General features: G+C 41.2%; 1 protein-coding gene across 1 annotated transcript in view; it reads left to right on the top strand.

The window, feature by feature from the left end:
* LOC146649784 (ankyrin repeat- and BTB/POZ domain-containing protein 3-A) overlaps window positions 1–12,271 on the top strand; it is a 287,069-nt gene that overhangs the window by 249,728 nt on the left and 25,070 nt on the right. Inside the window, exons 6-9 of the mRNA XM_085386639.1 lie at window positions 232–321; window positions 3,011–3,112; window positions 3,876–3,969; window positions 9,398–9,533. Of these exons, the coding sequence (XP_085242765.1) occupies window positions 232–321; window positions 3,011–3,112; window positions 3,876–3,969; window positions 9,398–9,533 (422 nt within the window). The remainder of the gene's footprint in view (window positions 1–231; window positions 322–3,010; window positions 3,113–3,875; window positions 3,970–9,397; window positions 9,534–12,271) is intronic.

Raw genomic sequence — 12,271 nt, 5'->3', positions numbered from 1 at the left:
AATTTAGACATAGCAGGACGTCTTTTCAGCGACCACCAACGATTCCTTTTCACCTTTCACTCTTTAAACAAATCTCCACCTTGTTTAGACATCTGGAAAAATCATCTCTCCCATCTCTTTCCAACGCCTTTTTGCTGGGTGGAATCTCTGCTACCATTCAACAGCTTCCCATTTTGGTACTATGTAGAAATATGTCATCCTCCCCCCTTTCTTCCCCGTCTCATCCTGCAGGGAATGACCCCTCTCATGTATGCCTGCGTTCGTGGTGATGAGGCCATGGTCCAGATGCTTCTTGACGCCGGAGCGGACATCAACAGCGAGGTCAGTGTCAACTGTCCGCTAGTCAAATGCAGCAGTGTCACAATGATTGCACTTTTTTTTTTGTTCTGGTCTAACATGTTTGTTCACATTTGTTTCTGTAAACAGTGAAACTATGAACCCACTTTGTGTTGCTCTTCCTTCCCCCTCCCCCTATCGTCATTGTCTCACCTGCTCTCAGCATGCTCTCTGTTCCCCCGGCAGCTCATTACACGAAGTGCACCAATAAGCAATAAGCGAGTATCACTGTTTTAACACCGATACAGGAAAATGATCCACTTTGCAGGCAGTTATTTCATTATGTTTTACACTGTAAATCCAGCAGCAATTTGCTTATACCACATCAATAATACATTTCTTTTATAATTGTGTGCACTTAGTGTAACTTGCTACCACAGACTCTGCATGAAGCTTGAAAATCATTGCACCTATCTGTTGTACTTAACAGTGCACTGTTAGAATTCCTGTTTTTCTCTCTGTAGTGTGTGCTTGTATGTGTGTAATCGCTTTAATTTTCAGTTAGAAAATGCAAAAGTAACACCATTTATGGGCTCTCCTTCACCGTAGTGACCTCATTATTGATCACTGTGATTGCTCCATTGCTTTGATGCTTGTGTTAAGTGCAGTATTGACTCAGAAGCAAAGCAGTATCTGTAAAATCAACCGGTGGTTTATAGAATAAGAAAGATGAAGCTAACATAAATTCAAACAAAGTGAAAACACCTCATTTGCTCCTACTGGAGCCTCGCTGTAAAGTTTTATGCAGAGGCTTTGAGATATTTTATCTGTCTGACATTTCAGCTATAACACCAATAAACAGAGGCGAGCTGAATGCTGTTTGCTCTCCAAAAACCATATCCTGCTTTAACTAGAGCAACTGTCCCCACAATGCGGCTCGGGAGGAATTTTGGTGTGAATACAGCTGTGAAATTTTCACAGGTATAAGAAAGGGCAATTTTCTGTCAAAAAAGTTCAGTTTTTCAGATATTTTGTCCTTTTTGTCTTGTAATACAGATCACTTGTACCTGCAACCCAAAAGAATCTAAAACAGACTCAAAAGTAACATTTCTCCTATCATCCATATGTCCAGATTTTATGTTTTGCCAAAATTTTGAGCTATTTTTCCCAGAACTTTCATTCAACAAGTCTCATTTCGACATAATAACCCCAAATTTTGGCTTATGGGTTGCAAAAATAATGGTTTAGTTTGTTTTCTTTTTCAGGAGCTAAAAGCTTAGAATACAAAAACCACTGATAAAACTGGCATAAGGGGCGAATTGAATTTCCATTGAAAACTAGTGTTTAGGTTCTGATTTAGAGCCTCAGACATGAGTTTACGAGCAGCGCAGCTCTTCATCAGCCAGCGGTACACGTTAAATCAAATGATGACCATTGGATAGAAAAAATACAAAGGTTCACAAATCAACATGCATGTCTTACAGTATGGAGACAATGAGGCCCTGTACTATGAAGCAGGTTCATCAGAAATCTGGATAAGTGCCCCCAAGAAGGTGGTTATCAACTGCTGCATCAACCCAGGTTTTATCACTGTAGTTGTGGTGTTGGCACCATCACACCAGTTACAAACAGAGAAAAGTGTACTCACACCAGAGAGACTGAAGAAAAGCTCACAGCAGTGACTCCAAAAACATCCCACCAAAATCTCACCTGTGGTAAAAATTTACATGCGAATCCATCTGTAACTCTGTGAGTAATCCTCCTAACAAACAGACAGACTGAGCCAATCACATAACCTCCCTGTGGAGGTAAAAAGTTGAAAAAACAGTGACCTGGATAACCCCGATAATCCCGAGGTAGACGTTGACATTTTGCTTTGAGCGCTTCAAAGCTACACAGTTAAATTCACCTCTGCCGCTTTTAAACTGTAACCGTAATCAAGACCAAATCTGTCTGCGTGGATAAATACATGCACAGAAAAGTAGACCTAAGCTTTCTAAGTAAAGTAAAAATGAGTTAACTTCTTCTCTGCAGTGACAGCCTGTGACTGGCTCTGTTTCTGCTGGAACTGCCTCTTATTATAACGTCATAAATAATTCATTCCTGTAAAAACATAAGCTCTAACAGTCCTGCTGTTGTTTAGCATCAAACCTCAAATGAAACGTGACGTATTATTTAACATCTGTTTGTCCTCCAGGCGACATTTAGAAATAATTTCCTTAATTTACTCAGTGATAAAGCAGCTTTAGAAACCACAGAACAGCATAAGGCTGGTACGGCTGTTTGATTTTATTCACTCGCTGCTTCGCTCGTGAGTCAGCACCGCCCCTCTCCTCGGCGTTAGTTGTCGGTGTTTGTCGTCGGTGTTTGCTGTCAGTGTCGCGCTTTTTCTCTCTTAGTTTCATTCCCCTTTGAAATGAAACGCTAATAAGGGGTGGAGCTGTAGATACAACAAAGTGTGGTGAGAGAGCCTCGTCCAGACAGATGCTCTTTGACGTTTAGAGTGACGATTGAGATGAGAGGCAGGATTCAAGCTGCTAAAGATTTTCTATGAAACTCAAGAGGAAAATCTCCCTGTGCCATCCTGCCCTCCTTTGCTTACACTTCTCCCTTCTGCATACTGCTTCTCACTCCCCCTCTTTCCCCCCATCCCCCGCCCTGAGCTGTGAATGTTAATGGCTGTATATATAAATATATATATCTCTCTCCCTGAACTTCACCTATGACTTCCCAGGTGCCAAGCACAGTAAACAAGCACCCCTCAGTTTATCCTGAAACGCGCCAGGGGACGCCACTCACTTTCGCCGTGTTACACGGACACGTCCCTGTCGTGCAGGTAGTGATGTTTATGACCTGTAACCATTAACCTGTGGCCCTTGCCCAATCCTTTGTACCAAAATGAGGATAATAATGATGATGGTGATTATTATGATGGTGCATCATAATAATGATGATGCCAAATGACCTTTCTTTCTCCTTCTTGGTCCTTTCTGTGCAGTGTGTATCTCAGTTATGTGGAGAGGGCTTGGCTCAGGATTATGTATGCTCCTAAAATTAAGTGTAGGTCTGACCCAGGCCCCTGTTTCCACCCTAATCTGAAGACTGATCCTGAAGTAAGAAGTAGTAAGAAGCTTGAAGCGCAGCACTGATGCACAGCCCCCAGGGATGCCAAAATTTGAGTGTTTTGTTCAGTTTTAATATATAAAACACATTTTGTTGCAGTCATTACTGTGTGAGCTGACACGGGCTGAAAGCCTGATGAACACCAGCGCCTCCAGGATTTTTTCAGTTATTAATCTGCATCAGCGCAAATCAGAGTTTTGGAGATATAAATTCTTCGTCTTCAGCTCAACACAGACGAATAAGACCCCCACACAGCATAATGATCAAGCATAGCTAGAATGTCAGTGACTTTCTGAGCTGGTTTAGGTTTCCACCAGTTGAGGTTTTTTCCTCTTGCCAAGCCTGACTGTAACATCCCCTCTTCTCCCTCTACCTGTATTTTCTTTCTCCCTGCTCTCCCCCCTTTTTTTGGTTTGTTTTCCTCTTCCTCCCTCCCCTCTTCCCTCCACCTCCTCTGCCTCTCATCTCTGCCACAGTTGTTGCTGGATAATAGAGCGAATGTGGAGGGCGCCCTGCAGGATGGGGCGGAGAACTACACAGAGACCCCACTTCAGCTGGCCGCCGCTGCAGGTAATCGCACACAAGCAGCAAAGGCTCATCTTTAATTTGGGCTTCCGATGGATGTGCACACTTAACCCAAGTATTCTTATTCCCGACCGATGCCCCGTATATGGGATTAGTCACGACATGTTTGACTCCAAGCGCACCAGAAGGCGTTCTCACACAGTTGTAATTAATGCATCACGTTCAATTACTATCTGGGATTCCAGAGTGTAGGGAATTTTAAATTTTAGTTTTCATCACTGTGCTGCTGTATGGCAGAATGTACAGAAGATATTTTACTCAGTAAAAACGAGCTTCAAACTCATGTTTTATTTTTCTAAGATCTGAGGATTTATTTATATAAACTGAGGTTGGCTGGCTCAAAGAAATAATTGTACCTTTTCCAGATATAATCCAATATATGAATAATAATAATGGATTGCATTAATATAGCACTTTTCAAGACCCTCAAAGCGCTTTACAATTCCACTATTCATTCACTCTCACATTCACACACTGGTGGAGGCAAGCTACAGTTGTAGCCACAGCTGCCCTGGGGAAGACTGACAGAAGCGAGGCTGCCATATCGCGCCATCGGCCCCTCTGGCCATATAAAAATCCACAAACTGTAAATAAAAGATGGACATAGCTACTGCGACATCAGCCATTTGTTTATGGGCTTTTAAAAAAAATTTCTCATTCAGATTTTTTGTTTCTTTTTTTGTTTCTTTTCTTTTTTTATGTGATTGTGACCATTCCTGGACAGAAGTCTGGATGGGAGACTAGCTCCTTGCTAGCAAGTGGTAGCTTACTTTGTTAGCAAGGTGTACCTTTAGATTAGATTAGATTAGATTAGATTAGATTACCGTATTTTCACGACCATAAGACGCACTGTGCTAAAAGGCGCAGTCTCAGTTATGTGTGCCATTACTGTATTTAACACACACATAAGGCGCACTGGATCATAGGGCGCATACAAGTACCGTATGCGTATTTAAAAGTAAAGCGGGAGCAAACCTGAGTTCGGTACCTTACTCACATTTTTATTACCAGTAATCGTCATCATCAACAACACACAAGCATACAAGTGTGCGTATTTAAAAATAAAGCAGGAGCAAAACAAAGTTTGGTACTCACATTTTTATCATCAATCAAACCCATCGAAGTCCTCATCCTCTGTGTCTGAATTGAACAGCTGCGCTAAATCTCCATCAAACATGCCAGGTTCACTTTCTTCACTGTCAGAGTCACTTTCCGTGCCGTGCGGCTCCTCGGAAATGATGCCGGCTTTTGCGAAAGCTCGAACAACAGTGCCAGCAGACATGTTAGCCCAAGCATCTACAATCCATTGGCAAATTGTGGCGTAACTCGCCCGGCGCTGCCTTCCACTCTTGGTGAAACTGGTCTCCATCGGTCATCCATCGCTGGATGTGTTTGTCGCCGATGTGTTTGCTGCAGTAGGAGCGGAAGATGGCCAGCTTTTCCTTATAATCCGCTGGAAGTTGCTGCGCTACCGTAGTCCTGGTCCGGATGGAAAAATGGCACCGTTTCATAAAAAGTGAAAGTGAAACTGCTTTTAGCCGAATGGTGACCATCGAAACGCTTCTCCCACTTGTTCTTTGCTCGATGATCGCCTTATGTCCGCGGAAACTCAGCTGCGTCTTCTTGACCTGTCGGAGCTTGTTTTCCAGCTTCCTCCACTTGCGAACCATCGATTCATTAATCTTAAATTCTCTCGCCGCTGCTCGATTTCCATGTTCCTCCGCGTAGCTGATGGCCTTCAGTTTAAACTGTGCTTCGTAAGCGTGTCTCTTTGCCATTTTCAGGGTTGTTAAAACAACGATGTGCTGCATAACGCACATACCTGTTCTTTTATACACGTATGTGCAATAAAGTCAACGCACACACTTCACCCTTTAGCGTTCTCATGATGTTCTCTACTACGTCCTCCTTACAACACACAGGGCGCACTGCGCTATAGGGCGCGCCGTACTTTTTGAAGAAAATCTAAGACTTTTAAGTGCGCCTTATGGTTGTGAAAATACGGTAGATAGAACTTTATTAATCCCTCGGGTGGGTTCCTCTGGGAAATTCAATTTCCAAAAAAGCACAGCACCGACAGAAGTTACAGAGTTATACACACACACATATATATAAATACAGAGACAATATAAATAAAATATACGAAGGGGATAAATAGAATAAATAGGAATAAAAATAAAAATACAAGTGAATTGCACATTTCAAGTATTGAGTCTATTTACTTTACTGTTATACTAAATTGCCATTTTTAGCTAGGAAAAGACATGAAAAAAACAAAAGTAACTTACTTGAGAAGACTTATTTTAGTATATTTCAGTATTACTGAACTATTACAATAAAGAGCTCATCATTAAAGGTCATTAAAGGGCTCAGTTTTTTGGTACTGATGATTTTCAAACCTGGTAAAGACCTTTAACACTGATCACTATGAGGTTTAACGAGGTAATTTGAAGTTTATCAAACTATTAGCTAACTTTACGAACAAGTCACTGGATCTTGTAAGATCAAGTCTGCTTTATAAAAGTTGGACAGTTTAGTCAAAAATAGTCAGTTCTGGAGGCTGCTGGAGGAAATGCAGTTCCACTTTTTTTTATTGGCTTCATTTTAAAATATAAACCCACTGTAACACTTGCTAGCAAGGCTAATCTAGATGTTGGTATATGTAATTTTATGTGTTATTTTTTTTATCATAGAAAATGACAAATGGCTTTTAGTACACCTACTTGGTGAACAAGATGAATCTGCACACCTTCAGTTTGGCATTGTCAGTATTTTACGTTTTCAGTGTTTTGTAAATCAACATTTTTTGACTGTGTGTTTTGTTTGTTTGTTTTCTGGGGGCAGGAGTTGTAAATGGCTGCTTATTTTTATGTTTTTTGGTGCAAGCCTAAAGAGGCTGTGACACTGACTTTATTTTCAGCTCTGGGGATTTCTGCTCGTTTTCTACACCAATTAAGCAAGATACACTATTTTAATTAGTAAGCTTTAAAGATGCCAGTTTAAATCCTTTGCAGCACCAGTCAGAGTTTGGAAACACGGTCATCTTTTCAGCTTCTAAAGTGGCAAACCTCACATATAGAATTTGTCCAGTTTATTTGCATTACTCTACATTCAGACCTGCTAACAAGTTGAAATCCGTTCACAAGTGTTACCAAGGGTGGCTTGGTGAGGTGTAGGAAGTCACACTGCCATGGTAACAAGGGATTAAAACATACAACCACAGATAGTAAATGTTTTTCACATCCTTTTCATTAAATAGTAAATGTGGATGAAATCAAGATCAGCTCCAAAGCTAATATTGTTAATGAACAGCAATGAGCGAGAGGCTTTCTAAGACCCAGAATAACTTTATGCAGGTCCAGGCTCGTGTTTTGATGTCTTGATCCCCAATTGGATCATCATGGTTATGGTGTTTTGTTTGATGCTGTGTCCAGTCTGATAAAGTCAAGTTCTGGTCTGCTAAGTAGAAAACTCTCCGAGACATAAACCCAGCTTGGACTATAAAATGTGCACAAATAAATAATAATTTATACCTTAAAAAATGAGTATTTACATACATCTACTATATCAGATGTAGATATAAACATAACAAGTTTATTGTAGTTAACTGAAACTAAATACTATGTGCATATATATTTAAAAAACATATAGACAATATCTGTATTGTTTGATAAAAAATGTCATTACAACTTGTTTTTCTTGAGACTTTGGATATCTACAACACTGTGAGTCAACAGCAGTGATTTTTTCTAAATCTTACTTCTGACCTGTGCCTTTTATAAACAATAATTAAAAAGACTAAAATGTGCAAATTTCAAGCAATGAAAAGAAACTAAAATAAATACTACTTTGAAAATTCTGATACATAGACAACTTTTTAACAAAACTGGATTTAGACACAACACAATATTGATAATATATATATTTCCGAAACATAGATAGGAATCGCAGCAACTCCCAGTACTTTTTTCCATATTGGGCCAAATTTACTAAGGCATTGCACCAGTGAGTAAAGAGAAAAAAATACTGTTTCTATTTATAAAGAGAGCACAGTGACTGTGCACAACTTTTGTTAGTAACCCGTAAAACTGACCATGCCTATGAGCAAATACATAGTTTAAGGGATTTAAGGTGGTCACATCACAGATAGACAAGTGCAGTGGGACAGACGGAGACTTCAGGGAGTAATCTATAGAGTAAAGTAAAACTTTGAAGAGGATAGTGGCTGAATTTCTGCTTTGATTAGCAAACGTTACCTACATTTATTATTTGCTGCTCGTGTCCTTGGAGTAAATAGTAACTCTTGCCCAGTGTTGGTCAAGTTATTTGAAAAAAGTAATCAGTAACTAATTACTGATTACTTCCCCAAAAAAGTAATCCTGTTACTTTACTGATTACTTATTTTCAAAAGTAATTAATTACTTAGTTACTTAGTTACTTTTTAAAAACACGATTTACAACCTGAAGAGGTGATAAAGTGATAGATCTTTCAGCCCAATTCTACTTTTTCTGCATAAATCATCATACAAAATGTAATCAAATGGAAAAGTCTCTTTTTTTTTTACTTGTTTTATCAGTTTTAATCTTTTAACTTTATGCATCAAGCAAAAATGTAATTATCTGCAACATTCTCTGACTTGAATAAATTAGTTTAACATTTAAACCTATTTTCTGCACATTCCAGCACATAAAATAAAATATTTTTTGTGTTTACACTCACTCTTTCAAATAGATGCAAGTAAAACACAGCAGAAAATAAATAAAGTCAAAGACTCAGCGGTCCTGTTGCTCTATTTTCACCTGTAAAGCAGGACTAGGGGTAGGCGGAGGTTTAACCTGGTGCAGGTGTGCCGCGGTCAGTTGATGAATCCGCGAGTTTCTCTGCGAGTTTCCCATTACGTCGTTGCGCACTCGGTGCTTGCTTGGAAGTTTAGGGGTTTTTTCGCTGTAAAAAGTTTTCTTCCTACGCACAACGGACACTAATGTTTTTGTCACTTTTTATGGAATCAAACTCAAAGTAAGGTCAGTACTTCCACGCTTTAAACGCTGCACGCTCATACTCTCTCCCACAATCGATATGTGATCCATTGTTGAACTGCACACAGCTGCTGTCACTAACGGCGCACTCGCTTACGTCACTGTCATGAGACATTCTCGCAAAAAAATCACGGTTTTAGTAACGCAGTAACGCAGCGTTCCTACGGGAAAGTAACGGTAATCTAATTACCGATTTTGCAATAGTAATCCCTTACTTTACTCGTTACTTGAAAAAAGTAATCAGATTACAGTAACGCGTTACTGCCCATCTCTGCTCTTGCCCTCTAATATATGCACAGGACTGAAGCTGTACCTTTCAAATGCGGGTGTGTGTGTCCTCCCTTTTTTAATCTCTTCCCTCTGTCATCCTCGTTAGGTAACTTCGAGCTGGTGAGTTTGCTTTTGGAAAGAGGGGCTGACCCCATGATTGGAACCATGTGTCGAAACGGCATCTCCTCCACCCCGCTGGGAGATATGAACTCATTCAGCCTGGCAGCAGCACATGGCCACAGGTGACACAGACAATCGCACAGACACACACACATGCACTCTCAAGTTCCAGCCAGCCAAGACGTATCCATTACCACAGTATTGATCCATTTACACACTCTGCCCCGGTCCATCTGCCTCTCACAAAATCCTGCAGCACACGAGAGGCAGATATCTCAGTTTCCCTGTCGGACAGCAGGCAGCGATAAGCGCCGCAGTCTATTCGGCCGCTCTCGTGGCTTCGGTTTGACATAATTTCCCTGCAGCTGAGTAAGACAGAGCCCATTAACATTCAGAGCAGCGAGGGCTGTCAGGAAATGGAGTGGAGTGGAAAGCCAATGTAACCGACCCAGAGTTTGGGCCGGTAAAACAGATTAAATGTTCCTGCAAAACAGGGAAATGATGAGACAGACGACTGGTGAAGTTTCTCTTTGCCTCGCTTCTGCCATATTTATTTATATAATCACATGTATTTTTAATTTGCAGCATCACCATTCTCTATATACAACAGAAATAACAGTAAAACCGTCTGTGTGTTCAAGCTGCAATACCACGATCTTTACATGGGAAACAAGAATACTTCACGTGTAGTGACCTTCAAATCATTTACTCGGTTATTCTCTCTGAATGACAATTCAAAACAATATGAAATGCATGTTCAAATACATTTTACCTCTCTTTAACTCTTAACCCAAATACCTATGTATTCTGATTGTTTTAACCAACATACCAGTGCTTGGTCTTAAACCAATTTAGCTTAGTGGCTCACAAATACATGAAAGAGTCATGTGTATGTCGACAGGCTTAGCTTTAGCTTTAACATTCTCAAAATCACTTTTCAGAACCAGTAAACAGTCGTTTTTCACTGCCAACAGCAGATTAACAATATCAGGACACAAAAAGGAGCTTATTCAGCTAAACGACCCGAAATAAGTGACGAAAGGAAACCAAAATGGCGCCCGCGGCTGGCTGGGCTTTGGCATTTTTTCAGTCCTTCTACTTCATAAAACGTAACCAATAACAGCGTTTACCCGCTGATTTATACCCCCACATTTAGCTATGCTTCTTATCAATATTTTACAACCGTTTTACTATAGCTTTACCGGTTACAAACCTGCAAAACAGGGAAATGATGAGACAGACGACTGGTGAAGTTTCTCTTTGCCTCGCTTCTGCCATATTGGAGAGGAGGGCCTATGACCTCGCTATTCTGTCTCACTGAACAATGCGCCACCCGGAGGCTGGGGGGTGCAACTACCTCATTAAACATAGTTCACTTCGGTGACAAATCTCTCTTTCTTTTAAGTACTACTTCTGATGGGATCACACATTAGTGTGTCACACGCTCCCTGACAAATGGAAATGGCTCCTGACATTCAAAAATACAAACATTTTCAAAAGTAATACAGTCAAATACTCAACATGGCATATGTGCAGGGTAAGTATATGGCCCAACTGGATAAGGCACACAAGATGCAAACCCTGGGCTAAATGGTACAAAAGGTGTTAGTGTCCATGGCTGGTATGGAAAGAATGGCGCAGCTAGTGCAGATACTATGGCCTGTGGCTGTAGAGCCGGTTCTCCCAGTGACTCATAAGTAAACACTTGTCTAGGTCTCCTTTCTCGGGCTGACCTTCTTAACTCAGTCTGTGGGTCACCTGCTGGTATCTGTGGTAGCGCTTGGCCAGGTAAAGTGGACCTTTCACATCCTTCTTCCAGACAATTTGGCTGTGCCTGTACCTCAGGGACAGGGGGCATCTGACTGTCTATTCCTGTCTGTTCATGTTCGCTGGAGGTTCTTTCTCTTTCACTGTCTCTAGTTGGTAACTGGAAGCGGTTCCTTTGGTCCTCAGGGCTTTGGCTTGTTGGGGGTACGCCAGATTGACTATAATGGACGTCTCTTTCAACATGTCTAGCCTCTCTGGGGAACCTAAACCAGTACCCTCCTGCATCCTCATCAGATTCTGAGTCACTAGAATCGCTTTTCTGTCTGTTTTGTTCACTTAACTCCGCTTCTCTCTGTCTAATCGGTTTCTTAGGTGCCTGCTCAGATCTCGGAGGCGGAGCCTCAACTGGGAGGTCGTTAACCAGTAATAGGAGGTTACGGTGTAGGACCCTGGTTTTACTTCCATCACTGCCCTCCGAATAGACTGCATAAACTGGATTATCACCTATTTGCCCTTTAACCAAATAAATGGTTTTCTCCCAGTAAGATCGCAGCTTCCCTGGTCCCCCACGTTCCCTGCAGTTCCTTACGAGGACCCTATCACCAGGCTGTAACACTACACCCCTCAGCTTTTTATCATAGAAAGACTTGTTTTTGATACTAGACAACCTACTTTTTTCACTGGCTATCCTGTACGCTTCTGTCATTCTTTTCGCCCACCTGTCTGTGTAGCTTTTGTGTGACATTATCTGCTTCTCCCCAACTAGACCAAATAAAATGTCTACCGGAAGGCGCGGGTGATGCCCAAACAGTAGAAAATGGGGGGAAAAACCTGTGGATTCATGGCGCGTACAGTTGTAAGCGTGAACTATGTGTGGCAAATGATCCTTCCAATTCCCCTTTTCTTTTTCACCTAGCGTTCTTAACATTTGTAAAAGTGTCCTGTTAAACCTCTCGGCAGGATTACCTTGAGGATGATATGGGGATGTTCTCGAGTGTCCAGTACCTGATTTCTCCCTCAGTGTCTTGAAAAGTTCATTTTCAAACTCGCGCCCTTGGTCGTGGTGAAGTCGTGCTGGGTACCCAAAGCGCGG

The sequence above is a fragment of the Rhamphochromis longiceps genome, linkage group LG17, assembly GCF_057381845.1.
Source record: "Rhamphochromis longiceps isolate RC_006_pf linkage group LG17, R_longiceps_female_GT1.1, whole genome shotgun sequence".
NCBI classification, from domain to species: Eukaryota; Metazoa; Chordata; class Actinopteri; order Cichliformes; family Cichlidae; genus Rhamphochromis; species Rhamphochromis longiceps.
This window is presented reverse-complemented; position numbering and strand designations above follow the sequence as displayed.